Here is a 14,898-nt window from a genome sequence, read left to right on the forward strand (position 1 = left end):
GTCCCCAGTCGGGGTGCGCACTAGAGGCAACCGATCAATGTTTCTCTCTCACATCAATATTTCTCTCCCTTTCTCCCTCCCTTCCCCTCTCTCTAAAAAAAATTAAATAAATAAATAAATAAATAAATAAAGTAAAATAAAATAAAAACCTAGTCTTTCTTCCTAGGGGCATGGGCTTCCTTCCTAGCCCTGCTGATTTCACCCTAAAGCCCAAAGGTGGTTCTGCTGCAGGTGTGATTTTTAGTCATCCCCTTGCTAACCCCGTTCATGTAGTCTGCCCTCTGCACTGTAAATGCTCCTTCTGCTCATTTCAGGACCACATTTGGGAGCTGATCTGTCTTGGGCTGATGTATTTTAAGGACTCTTTCTTGTCATAGGCCTCAGCTTCATCTGTCACTGGTTGACCCTCAGTCAGGGCCCAGCCCTACCCTGCACATCAGAAAAATCTTTGCTCACCTGGAGAAGCTGCTGGCTCAGCCCCACTTTATCTAAGGCCAAAGCCTCATTTAAGGCACTGAGCTTGGCAGCTGCAGCCCGAAGGTCAGCCACCTCAGCCTTCAGGCTGTTCTCAGAACTTGACAGCTCCACAATGGACTGTTCTGCCTGAAAACAAAGAGAGTTAATTAAAGGTTCCTTCCTTGAGCTTCCCTGCAGCAGCTGCTTTGCTAGGGTGGAGATGAGAGAGCACTGTTCCCTCCCTCACATTCTGAACAAGATTTCCCTTCATTCATTCTTTGCTCCCAATATGCTCTCTCTGTATTGGAATTAAAATGGTTTTCTGAAGTTTAAATCGATTGTGTCAGTCTCTTTTCTAAAAACCACTCAGGGACTTCCTTCACTTCTTCATTCACTGAGGAGTAAGACAGGAGCTCACAGTACAGAGGCACAGACGTCGGGATGTGCAAACAACTGCAGCTATAATGACACCACAGGCAACGTAAGCACGGAGGCTCCGGGAACTCAGAGAAAGCACTGACTCAGATTGGGAGGGTCAGACATGGTAGAAGAGCTGACAATTAAGTTGGCTACTACTGAGAGGAGGAATGGTTTGCAGTCCGGGAGAGAGGGAGAGTCCAACACATGCCAAGTAGCAGCGTCATGAAAGAGCACGGCGGGACGGACCGCAGCCAGTGCTCCGTGGCGGGAGTAAAGGCACATGAGGAGTTAGGACAGGGATGTGGAACCAAGGGGAGACTAGAAACTGTTAGGGGCAGGAGGCAAAGGGCTTTGAACGCAGTGCCAAGGAGCCAGGAAGCCTCTAAATGGTTTTAGGAAAGAGACTGACGTAACCGACTTATACTTCAGAAAACCATTCTAATTTCAATATAGAGAGTATGTTGGGAGGGAAAGAACACAAAAGCAGAGACTAGTCAATAAGGCCAGAAATATAAAGGGTCATGGCTGGCAGGTGAAGGCTGAGGAAGGCTGCATAACCTTTTCCTAGAAACACAACTTCTGAAGCGGCCCACCCCGCCCAGCAAGTGAGGGGGAGGCCTACGCACCCTGGCCAGCGCCGCAGCCACTTCTCTTTGCTCTTGCCTCAGCAGGTCTCCGTCCAGGCGACTGGACTCAAGGGCTTCCCGAAGAGTGATGAGTTCACTGAGCGATTCGGACTGTTTGGCCTCCAGGCCCACCAGTGTCTCCTGACTAAGGTGGAAAGGAGAGGGCGCTAGAGGACATCGTAGGGAGTGGCCACACCCCAAAACGTAACAGGAATATAATTCCTGTTATGGAAACCTACGCTATGCAAAAAAATAAAATAAAATAACCGATAAAGACCTCTAAGACATATAAACTGAAAAAAGGCAAGGTGCAGGCCAGTGAATGGAGCGTACTACCTTTTATACAAGAAATGGGGGGAAAGAAGAATTATGCAGAATTTGCATAAAGCAGCACTGGAAAGAAAGGTAACCAAGAACTTAATTTAAATGATTGCCTATGGAAGGAAGGGAAATGGGATGAATGAAGCAGAGGGGAGTAAGACTTTCTCTGTGTATGTCTTTTTAAATAGTTTTGGCTTTTGAGTCACATAAATATTGACGAAAGTATTACCAATTCCAACAAATTAAATTTAAAAACACGTAATTATTTTCGTGGATTGTTAGTTCTTTGTGGGACAGGAAGAACCGCTCCTTGCACAAGTCACGATCCTCATAGCAACCCTTCGAGATTCCACTGTCTGTGCCTGCCGGCTGCAAGGACGCAGGCACAGGGGAGGATGGTGCTGTCCCTGCCTCCAGCTACTCAACACCTACCATATAGCAGGCTCTGTGTTGGCATTTTGCAAAATACTTCAAAATACTTCTCTAATCTTCCCAACGACTCTTCAAGGTAAATATTATTCCCCCCATTTTACAAATAAAGTAATTTGTCCAAGTGGCTGCGCCATGACTTAAACCAAGCTTTTGCCCAGCTTAAAAGGCCTTGCTTTTTACAGATTAGCTGCATCCCTTTACTCTGGAATTCCCTTTCCTGACTAGCTCATTCCCCATCCCTTCCCAGGCTAAGTCCTACCTTTTAGCCAGCCCAGGCCATGAACCTCCCTGCCTCCTTTTCATTGCTAATATGTTCCTTTAGCCTTTCTCCCACTTTTTACCAATCAAAATATGTCCAGGCCCAGCCCAAAGGCTACCCTCTCCTCCACGAAACTTTCAATAATTAACTGTTACTCATATGCTCCCAAAGGACCTGGCTTGAAACTCTACTTGGCTCACACTTCATCTGGCCTCATGCCACAGTTAGTTCTTTGTCTGTCTTCCCCATCAGATGGCAAACTGCTTGAGTTTAGGGCCTGAGTCTTATTTACTTCTGTATCTCCCACAGTGCCTCATCCCTTACGGGTGCTGGGCAAAGCCTGGATGGACTTTCTGTATTCATTTTTCTGCAAAGGAAGGAGTAGTAAGCTAATCTGAACCCAATGCACACCAGGTTTCAATTTCTAAGTTCAATTTCTTCAACTAAGAGAGGGGAGTAGATGGAGAAGGGTGTGGAATGGCAGGGAAGATCAAGACCCAGTACGGCGGGGACAGATCACACTCACAGGCGCTCCCTCTCACGGACAGCCAGGTGCAGCACCTCCTGCTGCTCCTCCTTCTCGCCCTGAGCAGAGTCCCCCTGCAGCTGCAGCTCCATGTTCGTCCTGCGCAGGCGCCATGCTTCCTGCTCCAGCACCTCCAGCTGCTGCTGCAGCTCTTCCCTGGTCTTCTGCAGGAGCTCTCGCTCCCTGAAAGAAGGAGACCAAAGATGAGCAGAGACCTTGGAACCTAGAGTCCTCCTTGGAAGCAGACATCACAGGGTCAAAGGACAAAGACATCTGTTTCCTTTAAACATCTCACCTTCCCTTTAGAGCAGGAAACTTTTTTTTTTTATCATCACAAGAACCCAAAACTGAGTGAGCAGGAACAAGCAGAGCACAAAGCAAGGCAGCCCTGAGCAGCCCTGGGCTTCAGGGACAGCAGGATCAGCCAATCAGCAACATGATGGGAGAGGGTAAATGACCAGGTGAGGACTGAGCCTGGGGAGGAAGGGTGGAATGAGCGACCCCCTGCTCACTTGCTGAGCGAGTCCACCTCTCCCTGGAGATCCACAGTCTGTCCTGCCAGAGTATCCCGCTCCCCAGTGAGTTTCTGCAGCCGCTGTCTCAAGGCCTCACCCTCTTCCTCCCACTGATTATGCTGCTGCTGCAAGAAGCTCACAGCTTCCTGACAGCCTGAAAGTTGCTGCCTTAGGTCCTGTGGAGGGAGAGTAACAGAAGTGAGATGGTGAACAAGAGGGTAGGGAAAGGAGGGATATCAGAAGCCTGAACGTAGGGCTGGGCAAGGGGGTGGGGAGCTTGGCAGTGGGGAGCAACACAGGTAAGCTAAGGAGAGACGCAACCAGTCCACAAGGCAGACGATCAGAGGTTACTGGGCTTCTGTGGCTCCTAGAGTCTCAGAGTTCGTCATCTTCAAATGTACAGTGTCGGGGGGGAACCCTTAGAATCGGGGAACACTCACCCATGCCCTCCCAGGGCTCCCACTGCCAATCTTTGCATTCACTGGCACAGAGAATGTGCCTGTCACCCACAAGTACAACTGGGCAGACACACAGAGATTCTCCTGGACACTTTGGGGACTTGATAAAAACACCTCATGGCTGGTCAACGTAGTGAAAGGGGCCGTCCAGGCTAGGAGGATTGCTGGACACAAGTCACTTTCTATACCACCCCCGTGGCGGAGGGAACGCTGGGGTTCTCACCTGCACAGCCTGGCGTTTCCGAGCCATCACTGAACGCACCAGGGTGAGAGCCTTGTCTGGGTCCTGGGAATCAAACTGGGAGAAGTCACTGGAGTCCAACTCCAAGGTGCTCTCATACCCAGAACCTTGGGACAGATTGTCCCCTTCTTCCACCATGACCTGAAACCCAACACAGCCGGTCACCATCCTAGTGACCAAGGCCTGGAGTCCGTACAGGGGACTAACACTACAGCCTGGACAAACCTGATGTTTTCCTCCATCGGTCCTCCCCCTGGGGAGCGGGAGGAGGGTATCTAAGGGCAAAAAAGGTGGTTCCTTCAACTCTTCACCTTTGATCGCCCAAACCTAGGACTAGCAACAAGGCCAGAGCACTCTCTGACGTAATAAGAAATGGAGAAGTGAAGAAGAGGCGTTTGAGGTAATGTAGCCCAGAATCCAGCCACTGGCCCGAGAATTACCGCTGGCAATAAGAAAGAGGGCCTGTTCCAGCAGGCAGTGGGAACACACGAACGCTTAGCTTACCCAGTAGGTTCCAGGTTTCAAATACGCTCAGGGAAATCATCCCCACAAGACCCCAAGTCCGAACACCTCAGAGAGTGGAAATCTAGGCTCCACTGAGAGCACCTAGAAGCCTGGGGAGGAGTGAGGCATAACCTGGTGACCTTGAAGCAGGAGGCTGATCAGTACCTGGGTTATATCCTTGATCATCTGCTGTAAAGACAGCTTCTCCTCTCGGGCGTTCCTGCTGAGAGATGCCTCGTGTTCCATCAATTCTGCATGGTTTGTCTCCTGAACAGGGAACAAAATAGGGCCCAACAGCCAAACACTCAATAAATGGGAGCTGTCATTGGAAGATGGCTACTGTCTCTAAACAAAAAATTGATGCTTGAGACGTAAGGTTAAACCAGAGAAACCTCTAGCCCCAAAGCTAGCAATGTACTGGAAGACTCAAGATTTCCTCTCCCCTCCCCCCTAGCTTATTGTGTTAGCAAAGGCTTAAAGACACAGACCTGCAGTAATGTTTTGTTGAACTAACATTTACAAAATTGAGAGATTTTATGAATTGAGACCTGAATTTCTGGCTTCTCAAAAAGTTAACAAATGGGCCATAACAGCCCTCATTCCTACGTGGCAATGATTTACTGAGGTTGGGCAATGGATACCTCTTCCAGATGAAATGTGTATTCTTCAGGGTCCTGTGGTCCCTGCTATTCCTCCTGGTTTCCTTAATATTGAGGCCAAGAGTCCCCTATACTGAAAACTAGATATGCCAGTAAGGGAAAAGCCAGAATTCTTCACTCATTTACCTCATCTGGGCCCTGTAGACATTTGAAAATTTGCAAATTCCTGACAAACAGGAACCCAAAAAGCATATGCATGTCCAGCTCCCAGCTGATCCCAGGTTGGATGAGAAGACTCGGCGTGTGCATGTGGACAGGAGTTCGGGATCTGCCTAAAACCGCAGATCTGAAAATTCTTAGAGGCGAAAAGGGCATGCGGGACCAAGCCAGAGGTTCTCACGCCCAGCCTAAGAGAATCCCTCCGACAACAGCCCCGGTAGATGTTAAGCCAATGACACAAACCTCACTCCTTCCAAAGACACACTGTTCAATGACCGAACAGTTCCAGCTGTTAGCCAAGCCCTACCACCCTGTTACTTCCAGTCATCCACGTTGCTTGTGCCCATCTGGAAAACGTTAAACAAGTCAACTCTTTTCCCCAGTGTCAGTCCTTCGGATACACAAAAGCAGCCATCGGGCCTTCCTCTAGTCCCTCCCTCTGGGCTAACCTCGCCACACTCCTCAGTCGCTTCCCTTATGACTAGGTTTGAATTTCTCCACACATCCCCTTCTCGGTGTGCCGCCGTGCCTCTTCGTGTGTGTCCTGCTGTCTCTGCTAAGGACATGCTGCCTGCATTTACCACTGTGGTCTCCTCGGGAACACAGGAGGGATAGTAGATAGTTACTATTTCTTGAATGAATAAATGAATGAGTTTAATTAATTTTCAGAGTCAGCCAAAATTTACTTTTTAGCTTCAGGGGATTTCACTGAGAAAGATTTAACGGGTGCCCTGCACCCCCTGCCCGTGGCAGACAAGGCATCTACAGGGCCCCGCCCAGCTCCCTCCCAGAACAAAGGACCATGTACCAGGAATTCCATTGTCTCTCTCAGAGCCTTCACCATCTTTTCATAATCTTCATTTTGCTTCTGGGACTGGGACAGAAGAGCGGAGAGCTCAGTCACCCTGAAGAGAAGAGCACAGCATTGTCACCCGGGCAGCCCACTGATGGGGACAGAGCTACTGTACAGCACACGCCACCCCCAACACAGACACTCCCGCTGCAGCCCCCATAGAGTCCCGCTGCCCCCAGCGCCCGATCTCCCTGAGGCCGCAGGGTACTATAGTCGTGAACTGGGGGGAAGCCAAAAGCCACTCAGACACATGCAGGGGTTTACCACATCTCAAGGCTGGAGCACGTGTTTGGGGGCCTGAGAGCTGAAGGTAAGCCCTGGCCCAGGCCCTTCCAGGCCCCGCTTGATCTTGAAGTCAAGCACCCTGAAGTCAATAAGAACATCAGAATTGCCACGTGCGATAGTCCCAAGGTCCCTCCAGCCCAAGGTTTTCACTCGGATAGGGAAAAAGGAGGGGCAACTTGGGGGAGGTTATGCTCAACCTCCCTGATATTAATTTCCAAGATCAGGGAAATCGCCATATGTCTTTATTGCTTTAACACTGTGTCCTGGATGTTACATGGGTAGCTAAATAAATATTTCTTGATATAATGTCACCTAGGAGTCTAAAATTTTTTTCAAGGTCTTAATAATTTATTCTGTACCAATTCTAGGTGCCTTAACTCACTGTGTGGTCATTCATTTCATTATGACATCATTCAGCAAACGTTTATTGTCTATCGCACGGCGGAAGAAGTGCAAAGCACTAGAGACACAAAACTTGCTAAGACCGTCTCGTGCTTCCGGGCGCCTTTAAAAGCAAGCAAAACAAACTGCAATTTATGGATCCCACCAACAGGTGGTGATACAAACCTGGCCATGGGGTATAAATTGAACTTTGCCTGGAGATTCAAAGGGGCTCTTGGCTTATGTCTCTATCCTTATCATCATTTAAAAAAAAATCTATTTTATTATAATCCAAAAAATAAAAACACCTAACCAAAAAATGAAACTAAATAATCAACAAGATAAAATGAGATCAATGCTATGTCTAGCAGGTCAAAATCCCTCATCCGGGCAAACTAATTTACCAGGCCACTGAGGTCAGAGAAGGCTTCACAGAAGAGGTGACACTTGAACTATGTATCAAAGGATAAGGCAGAGAGAGAAGGGAAGGAGGCGTTCCAGGCTAAGGCCGGCATGTACAATGGCAGCAAAGCATGGAAGAGCTCGGCTGGTGTGGGAACAGCAAACAGTCTGGTGCTGGTAGAGTACAGAGTCGCAGCTAGCTCTGTAAGTCAACAGGCAAGAAACTCGGTGGCAAGACACTCAGCAGAGGGCAGTGACGTGGCCACCACTGTGGCACTGGGTTTCAAACCGGACTCCTTCTGGCACACCCCCTTCCCCTTCCATGGGAGGAATGCCCTTCTCATCTCCCCCACCTATCTCTAACACCCTGCAGGAGTCAACTTCCCCCAGTGACCCCCTGCCAGGGCCCCACCCGCCTCACCGGTCCTGAAGCTCAGCCCTCTCCAGGTCGCCTTCACTCCTCAGCTGCGTCAACGCCTGGCTTCTCTCACGGACTTCCTTCTCCAGCTCCTGGGTCCTGGCTAGGAGCAGCAGCAGCTGGGCTGGCTCACTCCCATCCGGTCTCCCAGGCCCGTCAGATTCCCGAGACTGTGTTCCCACAGTCAAGCGCAGACAACAGGTCAATAGGGATCCCGAGAGCCTCACGTGTTCAGCCTTGAGCTCCGTCAGGTCTCTGAGTATGGGCAAGGAAAAAGCAGACTCCAATAGGGACCAGGGAAAGGAACATGGAGGTCAGGCCCAGGGAGAAGCAGGTCTGGGAGAAATCATCTGAATCCAGTAACACCGTTCCTCCCCATCAACTCTTCCACCTACCTACTCCCCTCTGCAACCCCGGCCCTCGGTCATCTGATCCCCTTCAACAGCAGCCCACCCTCCTAAGTCCAGATGGTAGAGGCAAGCCTCCTCCCTTCTTAATGCCCCACTAACCTGTCAGTGGCTGACTTCATTTCCAGGAAGTGGCGTCGGAAGGTCACCACCTCCCGCCATAGACCGAGAAGGCGACCATGCTCCCCTTTCAGGTAGCCCTTGAAGAACTGTGTGTCCAGAAACCCAGGTCATACCAAAGGGCAGAGGGCTATCTTTTGCCAACACAGGAGTCTTGGATTCCTCCTGACTACTGGGGGGGAGGGAAGGAGGGACTTACAGGAGATAGCTTATAAGTGGGTGCCTATACTCAAGTTGTGCTGAAGACCTTAATAAAGCTAGCAGAGGGATTCGAGAGGTCCAAGGGCCTGGGATATGTGGCCTGGATTTATGGCCTTCCTTCCTCTGAGCTACATTAGAAAAGGATAAACAGTAGCTGCTCAACAAATGGGATCTCTTACCATTATTACCAGACTTATAATAAGGATTAAATGACATTACATATGTAAACCATCTACCCTAATACCTAGCATGAAGAGCAAAGGCTCAGAAAACATTAGTACCCTTTAGCCGAGATTTGAAAATTCCCTACGGCCACATCTGATCTTTCTTCCCCCTTCAATTCCAATAGCTGCCTCCTTAGCATCTACATAAGCAGCCCTGCAGACGGGAGCCCGTAAACTGTCGGGTCCATCTAAAACCGAAGCCAGTCACTTCCTCGGGAATAGAGTTGCTTTGAGTATCATGTCATCTGCCAGCAAAACCTCCACTCAGCAGGTAAGGGCAGAACTACGCTGATAGCCCAAGCTGGGCAAAGCTGCCGGCATGAGTGGTAAGGGAGGTCAGAGACTTCAGGACGACAGCCCACTTCCACCCAAGTCCTAGAGTAAACCCCTCCCAACACTGACCAGGGTGGTGCGCAGAGGCCCAGCCCCTGGCCCTCCTCCTACCTCCTGCTCCATCCGCCACTGGCTCTCCTTCCTCATTAGCTCATCCCGGGCCCGGCTCCAATCTACTGTCAATTTGTCCACATCTTCCCGCAGCGCTTTGTTTACCACGTCAGCTTTTTCCATGTGCAGCCGAAGCTGGGTGTTCACCTCTGCCAGACTCTCACACCTGCGCTGGGGAGGCGTAGGGGCAAGTGCAAAATAAAGGTCTGGTCCAACCGTGGACTTCTTGGAGTCAGATGACAACCCCTGGAATTTTCCATTGCCAGGAATGGAGGGCTAAGGCTGAAAGCCCGTGGTTGCAATCCATGTTAGCCCTCAGGACAGAGGTTCCCCATCAGCCTTCTCCACCCACTGGCCAAGAACCCAGGCCAGAGAATCTGGGGTCCATCACCTCTGTTGCTCCTCCTCCAATCGGATTAGCAGCTGTTCCAGGTTTGGCTCCTCCACATTTTCCCACCTCTGAGGGATCGGTCCCTTAGCCAGACAGAGACAAGCCATGTTTACCTCCAAAGAGAACATCACTCAGACCAAGTCCCTGATACCCCCTTCTACAGATGCTGCTTTTGAAAAATTCTCTCTCCCCTTTGTTAACATCATGCTTCTGTCCTCAATCACTGCATCCTGAAAGTAAGTCCACTGCATCCCTCTCTCCGAAAGTGAACCTGGGACTTCTCCTGAAAGGCAGCATTTGGTAGTGAAAAGAACTTTCAACCTAAAAAGCATAAGATATATCTTTCGCTGATGGCCTTGACTTCTACCACACTAATTTTTGGACCTTGGGAAGTTACTTAGCTTTGAACCACAAAATCTTCACCTAAAAAATGAAGGTGATATCATTGCCCTCAGAAAGCTGCTTTGCAGATTAAGTGACCATAATTATATGACAATGCCTAACGGTGCCTGGCCTACAGAGACTAGTACTCAGTAAGTGTTGGTTCTTCCCTTCCTCTGAGAGAACTTTTCGGAGGGGAATGTGAGCAGGAGCTGAGAGGGAGCTGGAAGAAAGGCAAATGAGTCTTTCAAAGCTGGTTCTACCCTGCCAACAGCACACACAGAGCCCTCTGCTACAAACAAGGTGTTCAGGCCTGCAAGGGCACATCTCTCTACAACAGATACACACTGCCACCTTCTGGAGGAAAAACGCATTTCTTCCCTCTGATTCCATAACCTCTCCAATCCGACTAAGCCTCCTGAAACTGCATTTTGTCCTTAGACAGCCAAGGGTTGGAATCCGACAGGCTGGGACTAGCTAGATCCGATGAGGGCATCTGTGTGATAAAGCTCTCAGGGCTGAAGAAAGAGAGGCTTCTACCAAACGCCGCCTTATTGCATCCAGCCTTTCTCAGCAGGCGAAGCCTAACAAGTGTATTCACTGAGGGCTCAGGGCTGTGGGGAGCACAGAACAGCCTCACTCACCCCAGTGGCTTCCAGCCGCTTCTCCAGCTCTTGGCACCAGCTCCGGTACTGCAGCACCTGAAGCAAATAGAGCAGGATGTGAGCGGTGGGCACAGCTGGTAAACTGCCTGAACCAAAGTCCCGGAGAACCCTGGGCAAACCTGCTGTGAACAGGGGACGGGATGATGATGTTGAGGTAAGGCCAGATGTTGTATAGTTTCTATGTGGGCAGCAAAATAATACTTTCTCTACATCTCTTGTATTATAGGCAAGATCACGAGCTTTGGAACCAGATACCCTACGGTGGGTCCTAGCTCTAGACTAGGGGAGCTAACCTAGACAAAGAGTTTAACCCTTGTGAACACCATCTTTAAAAGGGAGATAATATATATCTCATGGAGCAAATGGGAGCCTTGAGAGAGAAGCTGTCTGGGACATTCCCGCCACGTGGTTCTGCCTCCTGCAACCCTTATCCCACCTCAGCACCCAGCTCTAAGAGGTGTGCTCCTCTTTACCCCTCCCTGAAAGGGCAGCTGCCTCACCTTGGCCTGCAGCTTCCTCACAAGGACTGCTTGCCTCTGCTGGGCCTCCTGGGAGCTCTTCAGCTTCCGCCAGGAGGCTGCCTGGTTCTCCGCCATCTGCTGCTGCAGCGCCAGCACCTGCTCCTCCAGCACCAGCTGCAGTGACTGGGGCTTCATATTGTTCAACCCAGGGCCTCCTGTCTCCATGGAGGCACCAGACAGGCACCCACAGTCCCCGAGGCAGCCAGAGGCTGTTCGCTCCCAGTAGGGTGTCAAAGCATTGCTGTGCCACTTGATCCTCCTCTTGAGCTGGGGACCAAAGCACACAGTGGAGTTAAAAGGACTGTCTGCAAGACTCAGATTTATTCAGCAAATACTCATTCAGTCTGACAAAGCTGATCTGGACAAAGTAAAGAGGTTCCTCCACTACAGAACCTCTCAGAGCCTTTAAAATACTAAGATGCACCCCCGTCTGTAAGGGGGGCTTTGATGAGCATGATCTCCTCAATTTATCTGACCACGAAACAAGTTCACAGGACTAGTGTTTCCTGGCATGCCTTTTGGAACTCTGCACTAGGCCAAGAGGATGAGGAAACTGAGACTTAGAACAATTAAGCAATTTGTCCTAGTTCATACAGTTAGCATTTGGTTGATGAGGGATTTGAACACGAATAGTCTGACTCTCTGACAAAGAAATGCACGTAGCAAGCATTTCAGGCAGGGGATCCGACAGAGAGAGGGAAGAAGGAACCAGCTTCAGCAGGATGGCAAACGTTCCTCCCCCACCAGGAGCTGGGCCAAAACAGGGCAGTGGGCCTCCTGCAGGCTGGGAAGGCCGACCTAACCAGCGAGCTTTAGGTACACCCAGGAGAGGGGAGGCACGAGGCTCCAGAAGAGCTCTAGGTGTGAGTCCGAGCTCTGCCTCTAATGGGCTCTGCGACCTTGGGCATGCCACTCCCTTCCAGTCTCCTTGTCCAGAAATGAGGGGGACCAGCTATACGACCTCTGGGTTGCTTAGACCTCTAAAACACATCCGGTAACCTGGGGGGAGGGAGATAGCTAGAGTTCTCTGAGACTCCCACCAGCAGGGTTAAGAGATATCTGTATTTCCAACTACCTATCAAGAAAATGGCCCCAACGCCCTTTAATGAATCAGCTGTTCATCTCCCGCGTCCTGGCTCAAATGTCACTCCCTGTCATGTCCCTCCAGACACATACGCACACACCATGTTCTATCACATAGACATTATCTAATAAAAGTGTTTTTGTATAATACACTGCAGAGAAAATATATCTGTATTACATTTTATCATTATTTGCCTATCTCCTCTACTAATCTGTGAGTGCCTCAAAGGCAAGAGCTGATTCATTTTGATCATTAGTAGGTTATCAACAATGCACAATGAAGAAATGTGGGTGGGCCTTACTCCTGGCAGATCAAAACTCTTGGCCAGAGGTTACAAATGTGGCCTGATGGCTCTTTTTGGCCACTGTGTGGCCCATACAGAGAATTTTTAAGAATTCAAATTAGGGCCAACATTTACCATTGGGAAAATCCATATAAGAATTCACATTTCTGGAAAATCAGAATAGTTAGTGCCCCTGGACCCACAGTCCCACGAGGCAATGACCTGCAGTTGAACAGTGTCTGTCCCCTTTAGACACAGCAAGTTCACCAGGCTCCGCCCCCTCCCCAGCCCATTCCCTCCCTCCCTCACACAGATAGCACATTTCAGTTGTCATTTATCACTGCACCTGGGCCTGTGTTTTTCTTACAATGGACTCACAGAGAAAAACTCCATTTAGTAGTTCACATTACTTCCCGGGCAACTGCGGAGCGCGTACCAGGAAGTAAGGAACTTGAATCAAGTAGGAAGAGTTGAGCGGCACCCATACACCAGGCTGCCTCTTCCTGGCTACAAACTGGGTTAATACCATCGCCTTCCGGTTCTACAAACATCTTCCCTTCCTGCCCTTCCTTTCCACCAAGGCCGTGTCCACCAGCTCCTGTGGCTCTGTAAAACGCTGGCTCAGTCTCTGTGCTTGTTGGAGTCACCAACCTGCTGGGAAACAGTGCTTCCAGCACATACCAGCAAGAGTAGCTGCAAGTTGCTCCAAGGGACCAAAGGAGCCTTTTTTTTCCGTAATACCATGAGGACTGGGCTAGGCTTTTGCACACAGTGGGAGTCTCAGAGGCCCCAAAGGCTCCCTTACCCTCTTTTGAATCCCCACCCCTCAAATATGAGGTTGAACCTAATGAAATTGCCAATATGCTCCCATTTTTAAAACCTGTAAGAACGATAATTTCATGTAGTTCAACCTAATATCTGTGTAAGCAGCCATGCCACAGTTCCTAGAATCCTCTTATTAAATCCTCTTCTAGGATAAGACTGCTGTTAACATGTAAATATTATTTGAGAAGATGATAGGAATACTTCAGTAAAGAAATGGTTATATGATTATTTTACCTTAGCAGATAATTAAATACTCTACAAATATTTAGTTTTTAAAAATTTAGTCTGCCCTGGCCAGGGAACTCAGTTGGTTAGAGCATCATGCTGATATGCTAAGGTTGCAGGTCTGATCCCCGGTCAGGGCACATACAAGAGTTAACCAATGAATGCACAGATAAGTGGAACAACAAATCAGTGTTTCTCTTGTTGCATCCACCAACGCAAGAAACAGATGTTCGGAGACTTTCAGGACGTTTTCAGAGATGTTACTTTATTGGCCAACTCTTTTAACCTGCGCAGGGGCGGACTCTCAATGTGTCCCAGAGACACCGTGCTCAGAAAAGCTGCAGATGAGAGCCGCACCTTGCGCTTACAGCCTATCAGCTTTATAGTCGCGAGCAAGCAAGCGTTGGCACAGAAGTGAATGTAGCGGTTAGCAATTTGTTATTCTTAGCACACTCGGGTTATCTGTTGGGGTGGGGGACGGAAAATTTCAAGCATAAGCAGTTCTATTGCAAGACAGTTCTCTTGCACTGGGGTCACACTTCACTCAAGGGCTGTAACCTTTCTGCCTAGTTCATCTTGTTTGTTCAGCACATCTAGTTTCTTCCCTTTTCTTTAACCTGGATCATCAGTCCATTCTGTTCCTTATTCTATTTCAACTCTCAACATAACACACTCTCTCTCTCTCTCTCAAAGCAATAATAAATAAATAAATTTATAAATGTAGTCTAACCCTCTAATTTTACAATTAGAAGCCTGAAGTCTACAGAGATGAAGCAACTCATTTTGTTCCCATTTTATTTACATGTCCCATTTAGCTCAAAAAATGAGTTGAAATTGCAGCAAATGTACCATATTACTGTAAGATGCTCCTAATAGGCAAAACTGGGTGCAGGACACAAGGGGACTCTCTGTACTATGAAATGTTTCTGTAAATCTAAAATTGATCTAAAAATAGAGTTTATTTTTAAAATGATTTGCAGTGTTTTATGATTAAAACAACAGCAACAACAACAAAAACCCATAAAACTGAAATTCCCTAAACCAAGAATAAAAAGACGGAGAGAACACAGAAAAATTACATCAGGCATCTTTCTGAAATTGAGATTTCGCTCTGTCTTCCTCAAGACGCAGCAGCTCAGCACCCTTTTATGAACAGGCTGTCGGGGTCAGCCAGACAGTAAAGTAGCACACCTCCAAAAAAGGTAGGTTTCA

General features: G+C 48.9%; 1 protein-coding gene across 10 annotated transcripts in view; it reads right to left on the reverse strand.

Annotated features, from left to right (window-relative positions):
- Nucleotides 1-14,898, reverse strand: part of CEP250 (centrosomal protein 250) — a 42,522-nt gene that overhangs the window by 23,437 nt on the left and 4,187 nt on the right. For 4 of the 10 annotated variants that reach the window (XM_071221767.1, XM_045194640.3, XM_053926546.2 and 1 more), the window contains 14 exons: nucleotides 11,249-11,536; nucleotides 10,728-10,784; nucleotides 9,703-9,785; nucleotides 9,312-9,477; nucleotides 8,425-8,531; nucleotides 7,919-8,170; nucleotides 6,385-6,481; nucleotides 6,026-6,169; nucleotides 4,924-5,025; nucleotides 4,237-4,395; nucleotides 3,553-3,731; nucleotides 3,041-3,223; nucleotides 1,503-1,647; nucleotides 457-603 (listed from right to left, as the gene is read on the reverse strand). In XM_071221767.1, coding sequence (XP_071077868.1) covers nucleotides 457-603; nucleotides 1,503-1,647; nucleotides 3,041-3,223; nucleotides 3,553-3,731; nucleotides 4,237-4,395; nucleotides 4,924-5,025; nucleotides 6,026-6,169; nucleotides 6,385-6,481; nucleotides 7,919-8,170; nucleotides 8,425-8,531; nucleotides 9,312-9,477; nucleotides 9,703-9,785; nucleotides 10,728-10,784; nucleotides 11,249-11,434 — 2,007 coding nt within the window. In that variant the 5' untranslated portion in view covers nucleotides 11,435-11,536. Of the gene's footprint in view, nucleotides 1-456; nucleotides 604-1,502; nucleotides 1,648-3,040; nucleotides 3,224-3,552; nucleotides 3,732-4,236; nucleotides 4,396-4,923; nucleotides 5,026-6,025; nucleotides 6,170-6,384; nucleotides 6,482-6,693; nucleotides 6,773-7,918; nucleotides 8,171-8,424; nucleotides 8,532-9,311; nucleotides 9,483-9,702; nucleotides 9,786-10,727; nucleotides 10,785-11,248; nucleotides 11,537-14,898 lie in introns of those variants that run through there. The other 6 variants (XM_071221766.1, XM_045194644.3, XM_071221768.1 and 3 more) reach the window with 6 other exon arrangements.

This window comes from Desmodus rotundus, chromosome 6, assembly GCF_022682495.2.
Source record: "Desmodus rotundus isolate HL8 chromosome 6, HLdesRot8A.1, whole genome shotgun sequence".
In the NCBI taxonomy this organism is placed as follows: Eukaryota; Metazoa; Chordata; class Mammalia; order Chiroptera; family Phyllostomidae; genus Desmodus; species Desmodus rotundus.